The sequence below is a fragment of the Schistocerca serialis genome, chromosome 9 (assembly GCF_023864345.2).
Source record: "Schistocerca serialis cubense isolate TAMUIC-IGC-003099 chromosome 9, iqSchSeri2.2, whole genome shotgun sequence".
NCBI classification, from domain to species: domain Eukaryota; kingdom Metazoa; phylum Arthropoda; class Insecta; order Orthoptera; family Acrididae; genus Schistocerca; species Schistocerca serialis.
The window spans coordinates 37,961,082-37,983,959 of NC_064646.1; the positions used below are offsets into that span (position 1 = coordinate 37,961,082).

Sequence of the window (22,878 nt, forward strand, 5' to 3'; positions counted from 1 at the left end):
GTGCCGTGTTTTTGCAAAGTTCAGAGCCAGTCCATTCACAGAAGATCAATCAATAACTTTTCCAAAGACATTATTTGAATCATTTTCTATTGGAGTCTCTTTTGCTGGATTAATAATGATGCTTGTATCATCAGCAAACAGTGTCAGTTTTGCTTCTTGTCTCACATAAGAAGAGAGATCATTCACATACTTCAAGAACAGCAGTAACGATCGGCAAAGAACTTAGTAACGCTATGCTTTAGTCACAAATGATGTTCGAGAATTGTAAAAATCCAAACTCACAATGTGTAGAACATAGCTCGGCTGACTGTCCTTTGGATTACTTCTGAAGCTTGTAGTGCTACACCTCTTCATTCTGCATCGTAAACTTCTTAATTAGAAATCAAGTTGAGACAGTCTTCCGGTACAATAGCAAAAAAAAGCCTAATCGTGAGTTTCCTCTTCTTGCTCTCTCACGACACAAAGACGCTTTTCTAATGTGACCAATTTGGGAATGGTAGTAATGTGGTATCTTAGTGAAGTGTATTTTATTTTCCCTATTGTGGTGGTTATATAGCTTCTGATCATAAATATCAGTTTGAGTAAATATTTCTATCGTTCTATTCCTCCGTTGTTGTTGTTGTGGTCTTCTGTCCGAAGACTGGCCCGATGCAGCTCTCCACGCTACTTCATCCTCTGCAAGTCTCCTCATTCTGAATAATTAAATTACTGCATCCTACATTCTTTTGAATCTGCTTACTGCACTCAGGCCTTCCTCTCCCTCTGCAATTTTTATCCCGAACACTTCCATCCATAACCAGGCAGATGATTTATTGATGCTTCAGGATGTTTTCTAGCAATCTATCTCTTCTTTAGTCAAGTCCCGTCACGTCTCTCTTTTATTCGTAATTCGAATCAGTACCTTTTCATCAGTTACTCGATATATCCAACTAATCTTCAGTATTCTTCTCTAGCACCAGGCTAAGAAACTTTGGTTCCTAAGAAATTTTGGTCTTATGTGAAACCGGTAGGTGGATCAAAACAAAATGTCCAGACACTCTGTGACCAAAATGGTACTGAAACAGAGGATGAGAGACTAAAGGCCGAAATACTAAACGTCTTTTTCCAAAGCTGTTTCACAGAGGAAGACTGCACTGTAGTTCCTTCTCTAGATTGTCGTACAGATAACAAAATGGTAGATATCGAAATAGACGACAGAGGGATGGAGAAACAATTAAAATTGCTCAAAAGAGGAAAGGCCGCTGGACCTGATGGGATACCAGTTCGATTTTACACGGAGTACGCGAAGGAACTTGCCCCCCTTCTTGCAGCGGTTTACCGTAGGTCTCTAGAAGAGCGTAGCGTTCCAAAGGATTGGAAAAGGGCACAGGTCATCCCCGTTTTTAAGAAGGGACGACGAACAGATGTGCAGAACTATAGACCTATATCTCTAACGTCGATCAGTTGTAGAATTTTGGAACACCTATTATGTTCGAGTATAATGACTTTTCTGGAGACTAGAAATCTACCCTGTAGGAATCAGCATGGGTTTCGAAAAAGACGGTCGTGTGAAACGCAGCTCGCGCTATTCGTCCACGAGACTCAGACGGCCATAGACACGGGTTCACAGGTAGATGCAGTGTTTCTTGACTTCCGCAAGGTTTTCGATACAGTTCCTCACAGTCGTTTAATGAACAAAGTAAGAGCATATGGACTATCAGACCAATTGTGTGATTGGATTGAAGAGTTCCTAGATAACAGAACGCAGCATGTCATTCTCAATGGAGATAAGTCTTCCGAAGTAAGAGTGATTTCAGGTGTGCCGCATGGGAGTGTCATAGGACCGTTGCTTTTCACAATATACATAAATGACCTTGTGGATGACATCGGAAGTTCACTGAGGCTTTTTGCGGATGATGCAGTGGTATATCGAGAGGTTGTAACAATGGAAAATTTTACCGAAATGCAGGAGGATCTGCAGCGAATTGACGCATGATGCAGGGAATGGCAATTGAATCTCAATGTAGACAAGTGTGATGTGCTGCGAATACATAGAAAGAAAGATCCCTTATCATTTAGCTACAAAATAGCAGGTAAGCAACCGGAAGCAGTTAATTCCTTAAATTATCTGGGAGTACGCATTAGAAGTGATTTAAAATGGAATGATCATACGAAGTTGATCGTCGGTAAAGCAGATGCCAGACTGAGATTCATTGGAAGAATCCTAAGGAAATGCAATCCGAAAACAAAGAAAGTAGGTTACAGTACGCTTGTCCACCCACTGCTTGAATACTGCTCAGCAGTGTGGGATCCGTACCAGATAGGGCTGATAGAAGAGATAGAGAAGATCCAACGGAGAGCACGCGCTTCGTTAAAGGATCATTTAGTAATCGTGAAAGCGTTACGGAGATGATAGATAAACTCCAGTGGAAGACTCTGCAAGAGACACACTCAGTCGCTCGGTACGGGCTTTTGTTGAAGTTTCGAGAACATACCTTCACCGAGGAGTAAAGCAGTATATTGCTTCCTCCTACGTATATCTCGCGAAGAGACCATGAGGATAAAATCAGGGAGATTAGAGCCCACACAGAAGCATACCGACAATCCTTCTTTCAAAATGGCTCTGAGCACTATGGGACTCAACTGATGTGGTCATAAGTCCCCTAGAACTTAGAACTACTTAAACCTAACTAACCTAAGGACAGCACACAACACCCAGCCATCACGAGGCAGAGAAAATCCCTGACCCCGCCGGGAATCGAAACCGGGAACCCGGGCGTGGGAAGCGAGAACGCTACCGCACGACCACGAGATGCGGGCAATCCTTCTTCCCACGAACAATACGAGACTGGAATAGAAGGGAGAACCGATAGAGGTACTCAAGGTACCCTCCGCCACACACCGTCAGGTGGCTTGTGGAGTATGGATGTAGATGTAGATGTAGATTTCACAAGCTTGTCTTCTCCTTTTTTTGTAGCGTTTATCATCCACATTTCACTTCCATGTAAGGTTACGCACCAAATATTTTCAGGGAAAACTCCCTAACCGTTAAATTTATATTCGATGTTAAAAGATTTATCTCTTTCAGGCACAGTTTTCTTGCTATTGGCAGTTTGCATTTGATATCTTATCTACTTCGGCCATCGTCAGCTATTTTGCAACCCATATACGAAATCTCATCCACTAAGTCTTGTGTCTTATCTGTTAACTTAATTCTCTCAGGATTACCTGATTTAACTCGACTGTATTCCTTTCCACTTGTCTGACTTTTCCTGATCTTCATCTTCTACAACTCTCATCTCATTCTCCTTTCAACCACTGCGTCCCTTGCATGTTCCTTGACCGTTAGAACAGCAGTGTGGTTTTGTGTAAATGTTGTAGATAATCTTATCCTATCTTCAGAACTTCAAAAAGCGAATGCCAGGCAACATTGTCAATACTATAAACGTAGGTTTCGCTTTCTTTATAGTGTCTTCTATGATGTGTCGCTGCGTCAGTAGCGTCTTCTTACATTTCTCCGAACCTATACTGATCTTCACCGAAGTCGGCCTCTACCCATTTTACCTCTCTCTGAAAATAATTCGTGTCGTTATTTCGCAACCATAAATTATTAAGCTGATGTTTTAGTAGCTCAGACCTGTCAGCACCGGACTTCTTTGGAATTGGCATCCATAAATTCTTCTTAAGGACTCAAGGTGCAGTCTGACAATTATTGAACTATATGAAAAAAAGTAAATTAGTTACAAACTACGGCGTGCACGCACTTTATTCAGCATGTAAACGTCGCTACAGATACTCGGATTTAGGTTATGACATGTTCGATATGCCTGCCATCATTGGCGACGATGTGCCGCCGGCGAATAGCAAATTCTGCACGACCCGCTGAAGCGTCCGAACATCGATGCTGTCTGTGACGTGTTGAACGGCTGTTTTCAGCTCAGCAGTGGTTTTGGGGTTATTGCTGCACACCTTGTCTTTGATACAGCCTCGCGAAAAGGAGTCGCATGACGGCTAATCGAGGCCCATTCCAGTGGCCTCCGGGTACCCCAGAGCCAGAATGTGGTCCCTAAAGTACTCCTCCAGGTCATCAGACACTCTCCTGCTCCGATGGGGTCGAGCTCCGTCTTGCATGAACCACATCTTGTCGTTGGGACAATGGGGATGAAATCATACCGTTCAGTAGTCACTGTACCATCATGGAATATCCCACAGATTATTACCTGACTGGACACTGCACACCACACAGTCACCCGTTGAATGTGAAGAGACTTCTCGGTCGCGAAATGCAGATTCTCTGTCCCCCAAATGCACCAGTTTTGCTTATTGATGAACCCATCCAAATGAAAGTAGGCTTCTTCACTAAAACAAACCATACAACTCCCATAATGCCCTGCGGCCAACCGTGCGATTTTAAAGGTCCCCACGCAAACCGCTTATGACGATTTTATTTCATTTAGTTCAATAATTGTCACCCCGCATTTCACCTGTGTTATATATCTTGCACACTAGGTGGTATAGTTTGTCTTGTTCGGTTGTTTTAAGGACCTCAATAGCTCTGTGCGAATGCTGAGTTTTTCCTGGTGCTTTGATTCGCCTTCGATCTTTCAGTGGTCCAGGCGGAGGTTCGAGTCCTCCCTCGGGCATGGGTGTGTGTGTTTGTCCTTAGGATAATTTAGGTTAAGTAGTGTGTAAGCTTAGGGACTGATGACCTTAGCAGTTAAGTCCCATAAGGTTTCACACACATTTGAACATTTTTGATCTTTCAGTGCTCTGCCAAATAGTAAGACTTCTCTTATTGCCCATCTCGCTCTTTGCTCAATCAGATTACCACCAGCTCTCTCGACTTCAAGCCATCATGTCAGACCACTACCTTCGATAACATCCTAACTCTTCTCCAGAACTCAAATGCTCTTTACGTAACCACGAGCGATGTGCTCTCTGCCTCTGCTGGGGCCGTTTGTCTTGCATTGGATGATCAGTTGCCCTTTGTCAGAGTCGCTTAGTATCGGCGACTTTTAGTATCTACTGCTCGTATCGTCGTCAGAATGATTCCCCAGTCGTCTCTACTCGACACTCAAAGAGATTCGCATTACAGTCTTCCAGGAGAAACAGTAGGTGAAGTTTTGGTAGGGAACGCATGTCCGGAAAAGCACGTTTGGGTCTAAAATAAGTTTGCAGATGGGATCACCTTCAAATCTCCCACTTCACGGTATGCACAGAGCGGAGACGAGTTCTGACCTGTGCTGCGCTGTAAGAGCACATGGGACGGGCCACGTTTCGAGTAACTGGAGTAAGGTTCTCTTCTACGTGACGAAGGACGTCCAGAGAGCAGCGCATCTGTGGAGCACCACAGGCAGCCCTCACAGCTGCGAACGGACCAGCTTCTTCTCGCAGCTGTTCTCGTAATCAGACAAAGGTGTTACGTGATGTCAGAATTACAACAGGGGCTGAGTATGGCGCCCTCTTCTCAGTTTGTGTGTGCACCGTGAAGCAGCAGATTTGGAAGTGATCCCATCTTCACATTAATTTTACTTTCCTGACAAAGAAAGTGTAGAACACAAAAGCCGAGGTCGGATGTCAATGCAGCTTCAAGTTCCAGGCATTAGAGGGCACGTACGAGTTGCAATTCCCTCTGAGCAGTGGAATGGCCACGAGAGTGCCTTAGCGTCGTTCAGGACTAGTATGGTGTGTTGTGTCAGCACCAACACAAAACAAGGAAGAAGAGCCTATGGGAGGAATCCTATATCATATGTACAAAACGCTTCAAGATTAATTGAAAACTTTATTTCTAAAAGGAAAAGAAACTTAAGTTCTCTTTATGAAGTGACTTCCTGTGGCTTCTACTTGCAAGTACTTTACTCTCTATTACTACTCGCAGAAAGCAGGGTAAGTAATGTTTTCCTATTACTCAGTACCGATGCTCTCAAAGTCTGCGATTGAAGTGTGCCAACCAGCAATGAGCAGCTGGTTAAATCAGTGTTGACAGAGGGCGCTGAACTCTGTCTTGATGGAGGTGCGGCACGGCATGCTATTCCACTGACCCTCAAGTCAGCGCGTTCTCAACTCCGTTTCACGGCGCTCCGCTGGTCGGTGTGCAGTCAATGCTTTAGCACTGCACATTGTTACCAGGGTCGGGAAGAGACAGGGCCTGTAAGTGGTGTGAGCAGCATCAGATGTCGAGTGATTACCATGAAGGATGCGGAGAAGTCCCTTGCTTGTGTGATACCAAAACCACCACCTTACCTGGTTCGAAAGAGGCCACAATGTGGGGCTTCATTTGGCCAACTGGACCAATCGGGCAATATCCAGATTTACAGGGCATTCGGTCGTGACAGTACTGTGATGTTGGGCCTGCATGGGGATGTCAGGGCAGGCAAACTCGTTGTCAAGGTTCCCGTCAACCACGCCAGACCACCACATGGGAGGGTCGCAGTATTGTGCACTGTGCACATCATAACCAATTCACATCTGTGACTGTCATTTGAGAACAAATAATGCGCTCCGTGCAACAATATTCTGTGTCCTCCCAAACCATTAGCCTAGCAGGAGCCAGACCAGGGAATTACCATGCCATGTGTAAGGTGTTCAATGGTTCAAATGGCTCTGAGCACTATGGGACTTAACATCTTAGGTCATCAGTCCCCTAGAACTTAGAACTACTTAAACCTAAATAACCTAAGGACATCACACACATCCATGCCCGAGGCAGGATTCGAACCTGCGACCGTAGTGGTCGGGCGGTTCCAGATTGATGCGCCTAGAACCGCTCGGCCAAACCGGCTGGCTGTGTAACGTGTCATTGACGTCCAAGACAAATGGCTGTGACTCGAGTGGTGCTGTGAGCTAGGGTGATGTCCCATCCTTACAATGTTAAGCTCTGCTGTCATGATGTGGGGGCCAATCTTGCATGACTTCATACCTTGGCTGGTAGTGTTTGAGGGAACTCTGACAGCACACCGGTGTGCCACGGACATCCTGCGTCCTCATGCGTTGCCTCACACGTGGCAGTATCACGGTGCCATTTTTCAACAGGACGATGATCCTGCTCGTGTCTCTATGAACTGCCAGCATGATGTTGAGCCACGCCCATGGTTAGCAAGATCCCCAGATCTGCCCCAATAGAACATGCGCGGGAACAACTTGGATATGAACTACACTCCAGTGCCAGTATGGGAAATATCGGGACCAAGTGACAACAGTCTTTGGTTAACTTGCTTCAAGAGACGATGCAACTGCTTTATGACAACCTATACCCTTAGAAACTGAACCAGCGGATACCTCCATTCCAGAGGGAGTGCATCATCATACTGGAAAGTGACACATACTGTCAGTTTCTCTGTAAATTTTACTCGATTTTGCAATCACTGAAACAAGAACACGTACCCTCTAAAACTGTGATGTTTCATTTCGTCGCGTCCTCCACTTCGGGGTGTTCCACTTTTTTTTTATCAGACAGTGTTTTTGCCAGTCTGAGATAGGCTGGGAGGACTTAATGAAATGTAACTAACCCACAAAAGAAGTGGCTCACTGGACACTCGTTCGACGAGTCCTTGAGTACCGCTCATCGCACTGCGACCTTTTAGCAGATTGGGAGAAATGGAAGGGAAACCTTTCGGCACGGGGCCCGAGAACGTTACTGCGATGCTCAGCCATCTACAGTGGTAGATGCTACAAGAGAGGCGATACGCACCACGGAGATACCTACTGCTGAATTTCCGATAGCGTACGTTGCATGAAAATACGGGAAACATATTGTTTCCCCCACATACGATTCGCGAAATGACCATGACGAAAATATCAGAGAAGCTTACGGACTGTCACTCTTCCCACGCAATATTCGCGGGTGGACCAGTGACTCGGAGCTAAGATAGCGATACGACCTCTGCCACACACCGTAATGGAGTATAGATTTACATGTAGACGTAGATGTAAATAGCGCTCTCATTTTTTTCAGATATTGTACGTTACTCCTTAAGAGAAGAACCTGTTTCTTTATTACTTATTTATTCATTTAATTTTTCAATAGGACGGAGTGAGTTATCTCGCGAAGTGAGGGGGTAACAGGGTTAATACTGGAGACTTCTTTCCAACTCTCGTGAAATATCGCAGTGAGGAATATGGCATCCCCAGTGTCATTCACTGGATTTAGTGTATTTCTTGGTGTTCACTGGATTGCAATAAAGCTTGTCAGCCCGCATCTCGTGGTCGTGCGGTAGCGTTCTCGCTTCCCACGCCCGGGTTCCCGGGTTCGATTCCCGGCGGGGTCAGGGATTTTCTCTGCCTCGTGATGGCTGGGTGTTGTGTGCTGTCCTTAGGTTAGTTAGGTTTAAGTAGTTCTAAGTTCTAGGGGACTTATGACCACAGCAGTTGAGTCCCATAGTGCTCAGAGCCTTTTGAACCATTTTTTGAAAGCTTGTCACGACACATTGTCTAATCCTAAAGCTACTCACTGCCGGTTGCCCGAAGCTGGAGGAAACTCTTGGAAGTGGAAACTGCGAGCAGCTAAGAGACAGGTCAACTGCTGAAACCACGAGTTTCAGGTGTTTCCGTCAGCTGAACGTCTCGTTGCGCCTTGCATAGGGCGCGTTCGGTACGAATCTCAACACTGCTACGTATAAATGGACGTCAGCAGTGAACTTGTAGCACTGTGTATTTTTCTTTATTAATATTGAGAATTCTGCCTGACCAGTCGCAAAGACCGCACAAATTATCGCAGAAAATACAACTCGTTTCCGCTCGTCATATACCTTATCAATAGTTCCCGCTCTATCTCAGAGTTATCGCTCACGGCGGCGTTACACGACTGTGCGATTACTGTTTGGCCTTGCCGCAGCCTGACGTAATACGTGCAGTGTCAGGGACTCGGGAGACGATCTCCAGTGCTGCAGCGTTGAGCAGCGGGCGTTGTACAGACAGCATCCGAGTGTCGCTCCGTTGTACGTTGCTGCCCGTCAGAACTGATCTTTCTCGTGCGCGGTGTGGTGAAAATCAGTAGCGTTCCGTCGTCTTATGCGAAGACATGACAAGGAAACAGGTACGTCAAAGAAACATGCTGCGGAAGATAATCTAGTTTCGGTGTTGATGGAAGACATGGCGTCTCGATCACGTTTGAAAAGCTAAAATTGTATGTCTGATACCTACCTTTCCAGAAGCAGTAATATCCCCAGATATTTATTTTATTTTATTTTATTTTATTTTACTATCTTTTTATCAAGGTACCAAAAATTACACCACAGAGAAAATATTGCTCCCACAATTAATACACAGACTTTGTTACGCACGCTTATGCAGCGATGCTGTCTCACAACTATGACAGGAATCGGTGCATATACAGTATTACGTCTCTTCCTGCGAGATTAAAACTGAATGCCCGGACCGTGATTCGAACCCTGATACTTCCAGTGGCGTGAGGCGTGCACTGATTTCTGGGCCAGGAAGAGCGCTGCCAGCGTGGGGCGAGGTCCCATGTTCGAACCCCAGTCCCACAAACACTTTCAACTCGACAAGAAGTTTCAGACAAGCGTCGACTCCTCTGCATAGTGATAGATTCATTCTGAGCTCACAGTGTAGTCTTAAAATTACGTATAAAAGAATATATTAACATGCAGAGCGACGTATGTCCTCGGAATAGTGAAGCACCTTAAACACGGTAACAAAAGCAGGTCTTTATATTTACTGAGATCGTATCTGTTTTTTCGGACATGTCCGAAAGAACAGATACCATCGGTGACCAAGCAGCTCGTTAGAATGAAATTACAATGAAATGAACACCCTCAGCTGCTTACGGGCGTTGACATACGTCAACGGGGACAGACAAAAATGTGTGCCCCGACCGGACTCGAACCTGTGATCTCCTGCTTACATAGCAGACGCTCTATCCATTTTTTTTTATTTTGTTCGTTGTTGATCGTTGTCTTTGGTCGTTGCGGACGTCACATGACATCCGTTCAAGTTCGTTTATTGATCCTTGCACTCAGTTTTTTATTACAGAGGCCAACCAGCTCTCTGACCGAACACGCTGATCTACCGTGTCGGCAGTCCAACTTAGTCACCGAGGGCACAGAGGATAGCGCGACTGCAGGGATTTATTTCTGGCACGCCTCCCGCGAAACCCACATTCTCAACGTATTGTCCCGCACTACATTCGTAGTGCTCCGCCCATTATACTCATTACTCGCGGCGCGTTGCCGATTCCCGTAAGAGTTCGGGCACTGTTTGTGCATTCGCACAGAAGAAGAAGATGGTCCAGTGGCCGGTGAGCCTTAACTATATATTTACTAAGATGGTATCTGTTTTTTCGGACATGTCCGATGTACAATCGCTCTCTCGACGAAAGATCCGTACCCAAAGACAGGAAAGTTGCACAGGTCACATCAATATTCAAGAAAGGCAATAGGACAAGTAATCTACTAAATTACAATCACATATCATCAAATTCGATATGCAGCACGATTTTGGAACATACATTATGTTCGAACATTATGAGAACGGTCTACTGACACACAGTCAACACGGATTTAGAAAACGTCGTTCTTGTGAAACGTAACTAGCTCTTTACTCATACGAAGTGTTGAGTGCTACTGAGCAGTGATTTCAAACTAATTCCGTATTTCTAGATTTTCAGGACTCTTTGACACTGTACCACACAAGCAGCTTCTAGTTAAATTGCATGCTTATGGAATATAGTCTCAGTTATGTGACTGGATTCGTGATTTCCCGTCAGAGACGTCACAGTTCTTAGGAATTGACGGAAAGTTGTTGACTAAAACAGAAGTGATTTCTGGCGTCCCCCAAGGTAGTGTTGCTGTTCCTTATCTATGTAAAGGATTTGGGAGAGAATCCGAGCGGCCGTCTTAGCCTGTTTGCATATGATGCTGTCGTTTATCGCCTTGTAAACTCACAAGAAGATCAAAACAAACTGCAAAATAATTTAGAAAAGATATATGTATAGCGCAAAAATTGGCAATTGACTGTAAATAACGAAGAGTGTGAACTCATTCACATGATTGCTAAAAGCAATCCGTTAAACTTCGGTTACACGATACATCAGTCTAATTTAAATGCGGTAAATTTAACTAAACACCTAGTAATTACAATTACGAACAATTTAAATTGGAAAGATTACACAGAAAATGTTGTGGGGAAGTCAAACCAAAGACTGCGTTTTATTGGCAGAACACTTAGAAAGTGTAACAGATCTACTAGACTGCTTAAACTAATGTATAAGGTACCAGACACATTAAATAGTAAATCTTTAACTGAAGGGGCAGAAAGGCGTATTACAGCAGACAACTGAACCTGAAGTATCGAGTGTAACGTACCTACAACAAATAAAGCCTATGATCGTCTGTGAAAATGGACTCGATAAGCACCCTGAGCTATCAGTAATCGGAATCTAACCTGCATAACACTATGTACATGTTGTATGTGCGCCAGTTTCAAACCTTCAACAGATCGTTACATGAAAAACCTGAAACTGACATTTGGTTAAGCTTTCTGACTGCGTACTTGAATAAGAATTTACAAGTGGCACAGAATCTGGCTTGTGCAACGGAATTGACTGATTAGAGTACATGACATGTTGTGATGTTTATTGTCTCTATTTCGGCCCTAAGTTTTGCCGTCACCTCATTAGATGACTACCTTTTTCCAAGTGGTTTACAGCAATTCACAGCAGCATGCAGCAGCAGGGGCTAGAGCTTATTGTTACTAAGAATGAATTTAATAAAAAGGGGTTTGCTTGGGTCCTGTTAACTACTAAATAACTTGTAAGAAGGAATTTCATAAATTAGTTCTATTCAAAAACTTCAGGTGTCATCATGATCAATAATAGGTTGACAAGTATTAATATTAGCGAAATGCCTAACAATGACCTTATAAGTATCAATAATGGCTGAGTGCCTGATTAACAAATTATTTTAATTTCAAAGTTACATTAACATTTAATAACCACAGTATATTTATGAATTAGATGTGGAGCATAATTATTATTACTTGGAGGATAAGGAGGCTTCTTTGACTGACGAGCGAAACAAAGGATTATTGCAAACTCGGACTAACAATCGCGAGCCTAACCCTGCAATTGCGCTTTACGCTATTCTTGCGAATTTTACCTCTAATTCCGTCTTCAAGGGTAGATAAGCTATCTAAATCTCTCCTGGCCACATAAATGAAATCAGGTCTTGAGTACAGTAAGATCTACCATCACCGACATGAGGGCAGCGTGACACGTCTTCTGTCTCAAAGCTCTCGACCAACACTGCTGAAATTTTACTCTCGCAGACAGACGTCGTCTCACAACAATGCTTAGAATCAGGCTCCCGTGTTTCGCCATCAGATTGTTACTATCGATATCTGAGTGCTTATTTATTTCGATAGAGAATCGCAGAATCTTACACAAGTCAAAGAACAGTCTGGAGTTGTTTATATTCTTTTCGATACTCAGTATAATATTTAATGAATGTAATGGAGAGTTCTGACACTCTCCTTTCACCGGTACTCCTAGGTAATGACAATCTCGTTCCAGTACCTGCGTCTCTTCCACTCGTATCTGACGTACCACACCTGCATCAACGTTCATGAATTTGAGGTCGGGGAATTCTACTTTCAAATGATTTTGGAGTCGATTTTCCGGTAAAAATTATTTGCCCCGTGTGAAAATCGCATTTAGCTTCCTGGTTTACAACACCGATGCTGTTGCTGTTTTTCTCCACCCTCTTGTGGATTTGCCTGTTGTCTGACTTATTATTTGTTCTTACTATTTTTCACGTTTTATACATTCTTCAAGGGCCAAAGCTAATGAATGTAATGAAATCACCAAGTAACACGAGCGAGAGTAAGTACAGTACTGTTCGGTGTTTCGCTTTAACATGGTACAACTGATATTAAGAAACGCGCAGAGTTGTCTTTCTACTTTGCGATGTAGCAAGTAGTGGGGCTGCGTTGTCACAAGGCAGTAAGGAATCATTGAGCTGACCTTACCATTATTGTTGGTCGAACAGGCAGAATTAAGACTCTGGCTCAGTAAGTAAGGTGTAAATACCCCGTTCGATTTAAAGTGAATGTCTCGGTACAAGAAAAGATAAAAGGTTTCAAACGGCGCCAATTGTAGAACGTGTGTACCTGCGTGTCTGTGTCGCTGTGTGTTGATACGCAGTCTCAAGATGGAGGCGTTGACGGAAACATGGTCGGCATTTGCAGAGCGAAGTGTAGGTAGGTTTTTAGCGTTTGAACAAAACACGCGGCCGCAATGGCCGAGCGGTTCTAGGCGCTACTGTCTGGAACCGTGCGACCGCTACGGTCGCAGGTTCGAATCCTGCCTCGGGCATGGATTGTGTGATGTCCTTAGGTTAGTTAGGTTTAAGTAGTTCTACGTTCTAGGGGACTGATGACCTCAGGCTCAGAGCCATTTGAACCATTTTTGAACAAAACATAACCCAGTTGCACTTCATCGGCAACTAGTGGAAGTTTACGGGATGAGTATAGTGTCATAAAAACAGGTGTGTGTTTGGTGCCATGAATTTGATAAAGGCAGAACGGATAGGCGAGACAGGGAAAGACTATGCTTCGAGGTGGGTGCTCTTGAGATGACAACTACGGCCGTGTCGAATAGTTCCCTCGAAGCGACCATTGCATTCACGAGTGGCAGACTACGCACCAGCTCCACAGCTGCGCCAACGGAGTAGCAGATATCGCGCCACGGCACCCTGGACTAGCGGAAGGCGTGTTATCGCTGGGCAGCTCCCAGGCGGCAACAGAGCCAAGCCGTTGGAAACTGACTCTCCACCACCTGATGCGGTATCAGGCGCATCGTGGTCCTCCATTCCCGCACCGTCCGCCCCAGTAGCTGAGTGGTCAGCGTGACGGATTGCCGTCCTCTGGGCCCGGGTTCGATTCCCGGCTGGGTCGGAGATTTTCTCCGCTCAGGGTCTGGGTGTTGTGTTGTGTTCATCATCATTTCATCCCCATCCGGCGTGCAGGTCGCCCAATGTGGCGCCGAATGTAATAAAACCTGCGATATGGCGGCCGGACCTGCCCCGCGAGGGGCCTCCCGGCCAATGACACCAAACGCTCATCATCATCATCATTCCCGCACCGTATCGTCACAGGGCACGAATCGTGTCTCGATCACATGACTCTACATCTACATCTACATTTATACTCCGCAAGCCATCCAGCGGTGTGTGGCGGAGGGCACTTTACGTGCCACTGTCATTACCTCCCTTTCCTCTTCCTCTCGCGTATGGTTCGCAGGAAGAACGACTGCTGGAAAGCCTCCGTGCGCGCTCGAATCTCTCTAATTTTACATTCGCGATCTCCTCGGGAGGTATTAGTAGGGGGAAGCAATATATTCGATACCTCATCCAGACACGCACCCTCTCGAAACCTGGCGAGCAAGCTACACCGCGATGCAGAGCGCCTGTCTTGCAGAGTCTGCCACTTGAGTTTGCTAAACATCTCCGTAACGCTATCACGCTTACCAAACAACCCTGTGACGAAACGCGCCGCTCTTCTTTGGATCTTCTCTATCTCCTCTGTCAACCCGAACTGGTACGGATCCCACACTGATGAGCAATACTTAGGTATAGGCCGAACGAGTGTTTGGTAAGCCACCTCCTTTGTTGATGGACTACATTTTCTAAGGACTCTCCCAATGAATCTCAACCTGGCACCCGCCTTACCAACAATTAATTTTATATGATCATTCCACTTCAAATCGTTCAGCACGCATACTCCCAGATATTTTACAGAATAACTGCTACCAGTGTTTGTTCCGCTATCATATAATCATACAATAATGGATCCTTCTTTCTATGTATTTGCAATACATTACATTTGTCTATGTTGAGGATCAGTTGCCACTCCCTGCACCAAGAGCCTATCTGCTGCAGATCTTCCTGCATTTCGCTACAATTTTCTAATGCTGCAACTTCTCTGTATACTACAGCATCATCCGCGAAAAGCCGCATGGAACTTCCGACACTATCTACTAGGTCATTTACATATATATTGTGAAAAGCAATGGTCCCATAACACTCCCCTGTGGTACGCCAGAGGTTACTTTAACGTCTGTAGACGTCTCTCCATAGAGACAACATGCTGTGTGCTGTTTGCTAAAAACTTTTCAATCCAGCCATACAGCTGGTCTTATATTCCGTAGGCTCTTACTTTGTTTATCAGGCGACAGTGCGGAACTGTATCGAACTCCTTCCGGAAGTCAAGGAAAATAGCATCTACCTGGGAGCCTGTATCTAATATTTTCTGGGTCTCATGAACAAATAAAGTGAGTTGAGTCTTACACGATCGCTGTTTCCGGAATCCATGTTGATTCCTACAGAGTAGGTTCTGGGTTTCCAGAAATGACATGATACGCGAGCAAAAAACATGTTGTAAAATTCTACAACAGATCGATGTCAGAAATATAGGCCTATAGTTTTGCGCATCTGCTCGACGACCCTTCTTGAAAACTGGGACTACCTGTGCTCTTTTCCAATCATTTGGAACATTCCGTTCCTCTAGAGACTTGCGGTACACGGCTGTTAGAAGGGGGCCAAGTTCTTTCGCTCCCGTGATGAAGAGAGTATCAGCTCTACCTTTACCTCCTTTCTGCCTAACTGTTGTGCTGTAGAATTAATTTAGTTATTTCGTATAAGTCAGTGTCGATTACTACGTGTGGTTTGAAATACGCGCGCAGGCGTCGGTAGCAACCTACAATAATGATAGTGTAACGTAGCAGTTTAAACTCTGAATATTGTTTCTGGAACGCCACGTATATCTTGAGCGCGAGTAAATGCGTCTTAAATATACATAGCGTGACGTAATCTCAATACGTAGGCAGAAAGTTATTTATTTTTAATGGAAATGTTACGCTCTCTTTCAACAAATGACAACGTAACGCAACCTGCAACCAACCCATAGAGTAATTATCTCTCGAGTAAGCATTGCGTTCTGCGCATGTTGTTAACATTGAACATGGACTGTCACGTGTTTTCGGGACTTCGCTGTGCGTGTGTGCTTTCCGCAGAGTTTGAAGTTTATAATATCAAGAGTTTTTTTTGTGTTTTCACCGTTTGTTGATAGTGTAATAGCGATGGTGAATTGCTGTTGTTGCTACTGATGCACAGAAAAATATTTGAAAGGAAGGATGGTAACTTTTCATGGGTACTATGTTTAAAAATTTCGAGACGCATTATAACTAAGGCTTGATTATTAGACCTATTTTTCTACGATTTTATGACTATATAATAGATATTACGGCTCGTACAAAAGCTTACAAACAATCGCTTGCTCTTGTAAATTTGCTAGTGGAACAGGGAAGGGAATGGTTAGTTGTTTCACCAAATACTATCTTCCAAGCATTTATCAGTGACTTGTCGATTATGTATATAGATTTGAAAGACGGGAGACAGATAAATTCAATAGAGTGGGAGTCTGTAATTGTCTTCGTATAATATGTGTACCCAAACCCTTTTGTTTTATATAAAGTTACAGTAGGAGACCATGTTAAGCGTATCTAGGACATGGAGAATGATTATGTGTGATCAATATTTTAGTTTATATGACCAACTGTATTTGCTTTACAGTACATTTATTCTCCGATCGCCTTTTTCTTCCCTTCTTACTCAGTCTACTATTTATTTAGTAAACTGGGAGCAAGTACGTAAAACGCGTTAAATAAACACTTCAAAGTGTCACCAGTAAGAAAAATTGTGTTTTAGGTCGCAAAAACGAGAAAATAAAGACGCAGAAATAGCAGAAAAAAGGACGAATTATCAGGGATTTAATCGCTAATGCGTGGCAAATTCGGTGTTTTTCGGACACTTGCAAAAGTACTAGCGTACTGTCAAGTCGTTTTGCAAGACTATCACTGAAAAAATGTACGTCATGCTCTGTAATACTATAAAGTGCCGTATCATACTGAAAACTACCAAAAATCGAGTGCATCTGAACTGTGACACCTATCGCAAAGAAGCAGAATGCAATATCACTTGCCCTTAAAAGTTACGTAGCTGGTTTATGCCCGGTATCAAATGGATACTGTTAAAATGTCTGCGCAACATATATAAATAATAAACGACACGTACGAAAAGAATCTGTCTGTACTATGGATGTAGTGGCATTCGAAATATACAGGGCACTATACCGACTAGCACCCGACGTCCCGAGAACACGTGACCAGGCCGGCAATGTATGTTGACAACACAAAATCCGTTCTGCGCATGTGAATGCTCACTCCAGACATATTTACTCTATGAACTAACTAACCCAACGATAATATAAAGCATGAAGTGATTCCTTTTTCCAGCAAATCAATCTAATGTTACTCAGAAAGAAAGAATGATACAAACACCTGCGTATTATTGAAATAATTGAAAAGAATTTCTTTAACTTTATCTCTTTAAGAATTGAGTTAGCTTTTAATCCTTTGAATTAACTGAAAATATTCTATACCAGAGGTGAAGCCTCACCTAAGCCTTGCGGTGTTAAATCTCTGAATAAGTTTCGCAATAAAAAATATTCACTACCTTGAATATTGAAAACTGACTGTAAAAATGCATATAAGCAGTTACAATTATTTTCCTTTGCGAGTGAAGCTCGCAAACACTGAAATATTCTTTTGGAACTCGTAATGGCGGACTCAGCGCCACCCAAACAGTCGAAGCGAGATGGTCAATCGACATCAACATTATTATTATAATTTTTAAACAAATTTTACGTGGAGGGAAAAATATTTCTGAAACGAAACATAAGATACTTTCAATTAACAATATGTTGTAGCTTTATAGCTCATACGGACATCGACCTACTAGGCGAGAGGGAACAAACAGGCGAAAAACAGAACAAACAGGGGCGAGTGACATGGCTCTTGTGTGTATATATTGCACTTGCAGTTCCATGCTTTCATGGAACGTATTGAAATATCATATTCCTTATCTCTGCGATTAATGGAAAATATTGACAATATTAGTCACAAAATATTATCAGACTTGTAGAATCACTCATAGTATTACAGGAATTACTTTCTTGGTTACATTGCATTCATATCAGTTGAATAAATCGCGTCACAAATTATATAGGCTTCCAGGTGACGCCAAACGGTATCATCGAGACAAGCCTAGTCTTCCTACGTGAGAAATTCGAAACAACGTTATCCTCCAAGAAAGTTGTCGCCGCAGTCTTTTGCGACAGGTAGCGTGCCTTTGCTTTATACCCTCGTCGATGGAGAGACCCCGAATGCTGGCAGTTACTGTGCCACGTTGGAACAGTAGCTGGAGACGATTCGGAGAAAACGGCTTTGATAACGTGTCCTGTTGTTGCACGATAACGCCCGGCCACGAACGGCCTCGGTTGTGTGTGATTTGCTCCGGCGTTTACGATGAGCAGTACTGGAACACCCACCGTACAGACCAGATTTTGCACCAGTTGAATCTCATCGCTTCGAACCGCTAGGGAAACATGTGGCCCGACACCACTTCAGAAACGATGACCACATTCCGGGCGTCGTTAAGTAACTGGCCGCTAGACCTGGATCGTCATTTTCTTCATGTTAGTTTGACAGACTGCTTTATCGATGGAACAATAACGCTTAAGACAGTCCTAGCGGCGAAACGCTGTAACAAAAGACGGCGCGCAGAATTACAGTTTCGTTGGGTCTTGATGCTCGGTTGCTATTTCAGCTAGGAACGTGGGGTAAAAAGTTTTTGGTGTAGCCCGGACCAGCGGTCATTTGTATAGCAATTTGAACATCCTTCTTACTGCAGCTACGTTAGGGTATATTAGGCAAGGTTTGAACGACGAACCGGAGTTGACGACCAGGGAAAACGAATCGATTAATTCCTTTCGCGAAAAATTTTAATTGGGCTGGAATTAATGCTCCTGCCTCGGGCATGGATGTGTGTGATGTAATTAGATTAGTTAGGTTTAAGTTCAAAAATGGTTCAAATGGCTCTGAGCACTACGGGACTCAACATCTGAGGTCATCAGTCCCCTAGAACTTAGAACTACTTAAACCTAACTAACTTAAGGACATGACACACATCGACGTCCGAGGCAGAATTCGAACCTGCGACCGTAGCAGTCACGCGGTTCCGGACTGAAGCGCCCAGAACCTCTCGGTCACCGCGGCCGGCTAGGTTTAAGTAGTTCTACGTTCTAGGGGACTGATGACCTTAGAAGTTAAGTCCCATGGTGCTCAGAGCCATTTGAATGAATTAATTCTCAACTAATGGCACTATTTGTATTGTTCACCGTTCGGATTTTACGTGCAAAAACAGCCACACTTCAACCACCCAGACTGGAGCGAGACTGATGGTTCGCATTTGGTCCACGGGTGTATTGGACCTTGGTCTACGATTAGTTTCAACTGTTTGAAAAACCTTGCTTCGTTTTGATTTTACGTGCCAAAAACAGGTTTTTCTGGGAGATTTTTGACAAGGTGCAGTTCTATATTTTAAACCTGTACGAATCGTTCCAAACTTTGCACGAAGTTAGATAAAAGGATAAAGTCTAAGGAAATATTTTTATCGAATAATCTTTATCAATTGCCCAGATAACGACGGTTTCAAGTTGAGCTAAATGTAGCTCGTAAAATTTGTTCTTATGTGAACGGAATGTGCGGAAACGATATAAAGTGGATCAAATAAATATAAAGTGCATTCCGTTAAAATCGAACACTCGCTTTCAAAAATCTAGCTTCATTCGTATTTTAAGTGCAAAAACACGTTTTTGTGAGGTTTTTTCACGCGCTCCACTTATATGTTTCAAACTTTTGTGAATCGGTTCAAATTTTGTAAGAGGGTAGACAAATACATGTAATTAAGGGTAGACAAATACATGTAATTAAGGGTAGACAAATACATGTAATTAAGGGTAGACAAATACATGTAATTAATGGTTGTCCTGTCGGTTTGTGAAAGCTTTATCCGTTGCCACGATATAAACAATATGGTTCGGAAGACAAAAAAAATCCTATACCGGATCAGTTGTCTCCCGCGTCGACGAAAATCTACATCGGTCGCCAAGCTATGGCGGAGGAATGTCAAAATTATGGTACAGTAAAAGCTGGGGACCAGAATGAAAAACGCTCTTACCACAGCACAAGAAAAAGACGAATACGTCCTGGGCGGAGTTAGGTATGTAACAGAAGGGAAGTATCTTTTCGACTTATCTGGCAGCTTCGAAGACTAGTAAAACTTCGAGTATATCAAGATGTTTTGATTTAAATGTCCTTGAAGCTATCAGATAAGCCGGGAAGTTAGTTTCCTTCTCTTGCATCCCTAACTCTACTCAGGATGTATTCGCCTTTTGTGTGCTGTGAGAGGAGCTTTTTTAGTTCTGGTACACATTATGTTCCGGTTTTGGACATAGACGGATGTGTCTCCTTCTCAGTTACAACGAGTAAGAATCGTATCTCACGTACTGTAGTGTTTCTTAAGGCAATGCCGTACGCTAACGCTCATAGGTTCATCTTTCGTTGGGTCCACCACGTGCAGGATGGAAATTAATCAAGTGAACTCGGCGGCCAGTCATACGTTTGGTTTGACCCGTGGCTCCAGTTCCGTTAGTCACGTGTCACGTAAGACCTGCTGTAGGGCGAGATAAATAACGGTTTTATGGCTGTCGCACAAAAACTGGCACCAAAGCTAATGAATATAAGTGCTTCTAGGATAAGATGAAGCTGGAAGCAGTGAGGTAGTTGTCCGCTGGCGTAAAAGATCGACACTCTGGAGAAATACGGGTTGTTTTATTCACACACGTTATCTTGCAAACTATAGGCGCAGGCGAGCAAGAAAGTTTCCTCTTTTTACATTTCCGACAGGTGTGCGACATAGTAACACATAATGAGCTAACAACTGAGATACGGTCATACGGAGTATCGTTACAGGTACATTGGTTCGAAGAATTTTTAACTACTAGGACCCTGTTCGTTATTCTTGACGGCGAACGTTCAACTGAAACGAATGTTGACATTTGGTGTGGGAAAGGGGGCACCTAATGTTAGCGATACGCATTCAAAAACGTTAACACGATACTGACGGGATTGGGATTTAAATACTCTTTCGTGTTAAAAGAATTTCTTGCTAAAAGATGCCTGCAACAACAACAGGGAATTTTGGATAGGGAAAATTCCATTACAGTGCTGTAATTCGAGTTGAATGTTTTCTTTTTACTTTTGTGCACAGTCTTGCAATGTTTTAGAAATGACCATATCTTACGGCTGAGATGTATTTATTCGCAACCGCGATTTCGACTTATTACGTCATTCTCAACTGATAGCTCGATATGAAGTACGTCGATTCATAATGGCTGCTTTCCATAGAACAGCGTATTCGTGTCAACCACTGCTACATATTCCGTATGCATAGTAAGTGCAGCGTCCCTTTATATAGATGACGAAGACCACCGTCTTAATATGCAGTTTACAGACTGGTTTGGTCTCCCTCTACGATTTTTACCCTCCACGCTGCCCTCCAATGCTAAATTTGTGATCCCTTGATGCCTCAGAACATGTCCTACCAACCGGTCCCTTCCTCTTGTCAAGTTGTTCCACAAACTCGTCTTCTCCCCAATTCTATTCAATACCTCCTCATTAGTTATGTGATCTACCCATCTAATCTTCAGCATTCTTCTGTAGCACCACATTTCGAAAGCTTCTATTCTCTTCTTGTCCAAACTATTTATCGCCCATGTTTCACTTCCATACATGGCTACACTCCATACAAATACTTTCAGAAACGACTTCCTGACACTTAAATCTATACTCGATGTTAACAAATTTCTGTTCTTCAGAAACGCTTTCCTTGCCATTTCCAGTCTACATTTTATATCCTCTCTACTTCGACCATCAACAGTTATTTTGCTCCACGAATAGCAACTGATTCCATCATTAGGTAATAGAATATTTGTTGTAAAGTTTAGTGCATAATAGTTGCTTTTGTTCTTTGTTTATTTATCAGAAAGCACATTGGTGCAAGACCCACCTCGTTATCTTCGCGAAAAGCTAGAGTTCACACCAGGCGCGCGGCTGCTCACCGCCCAGAGACTAAGTCCCGCGGTACCATACAACGTGAAATTTTCTAAGTCGTTTCATCTCTCAGCAACCTAAACACCGACAGTCCGCTTCCGCGTCCGCCAGCACTGTCTCTTTTTGTTGTCTCCAGCCGAACCGTCCCCTTTGGTGTCCCGACCAGAACTGCCCCTCTCTGCCCGTGTCCGGCCGTGTTTTCCGCGCGCGTCGAACATCGTCACTCAACTGGTTAGAGTAGTTCCCTTTCCTGAAGCCGTCCATCTGATTGGCTAAAGCTTATTCTACATTATTTTTCATTTTCAAAGCTTGACCACTTTCACATTCTAAATAAAGTAACAATGATATCCACTAGATAATAAACGTTAAATTCTTTTACATAAAACCAATATAATATCCTTCTAAACTTTGAATGTCACGGCCAGTAGCCTTGCACCAATGTGCTTTCTGATAAATAAATAAAGAACTAAACTAACTATTATGCACTAAACTTTACAACAAATATTATATTACCTAATGATTCAGTAAGGTGTCATGCTGTCATCGCACACTACAGTGCTTAGGACCCAGTAGAGAATATACACCTGTGAGTTTCCCCATCTCGTGGTGAATCAGCGCCCTTTGAGGCACGCGGTCCTGGACGACGGGGTTCGTTTCACAGTTCCTGTAGGCTGACTCTTTTGGTCATATACTTAAATGAAAGCATAATGCTCGTTAACTTACACACTATGCAAGCTGATGGTGGTTCCACAATGTTGTGGACCGTGTTTAATGGACTGGACTGGGTCATTGACTGGAAATGGTTATTTTCGACTGCTTGTAGACTATTTGCAGCCACTCGTGCACTTTATATTCTCAAACCCCCCTCCATGAAC

General features: G+C 43.5%; 1 protein-coding gene across 5 annotated transcripts in view; it reads left to right on the top strand.

The window, feature by feature from the left end:
* The window catches only part of LOC126419783 (UDP-glucosyltransferase 2-like), a 335,883-nt gene that overhangs the window by 116,505 nt on the left and 196,500 nt on the right, over positions 1-22,878 (top strand). For 2 of the 5 annotated variants that reach the window (XM_050086962.1, XM_050086961.1), the window contains exon 1: positions 8,841-9,013. The exons of the other annotated variants lie outside the window; for them this stretch is intronic. In XM_050086962.1, coding sequence (XP_049942919.1) covers positions 8,999-9,013 — 15 coding nt within the window. In that variant the 5' untranslated portion in view covers positions 8,841-8,998. Of the gene's footprint in view, positions 1-8,840; positions 9,014-22,878 lie in introns of those variants that run through there. 5 annotated transcript variants of the gene reach the window in all.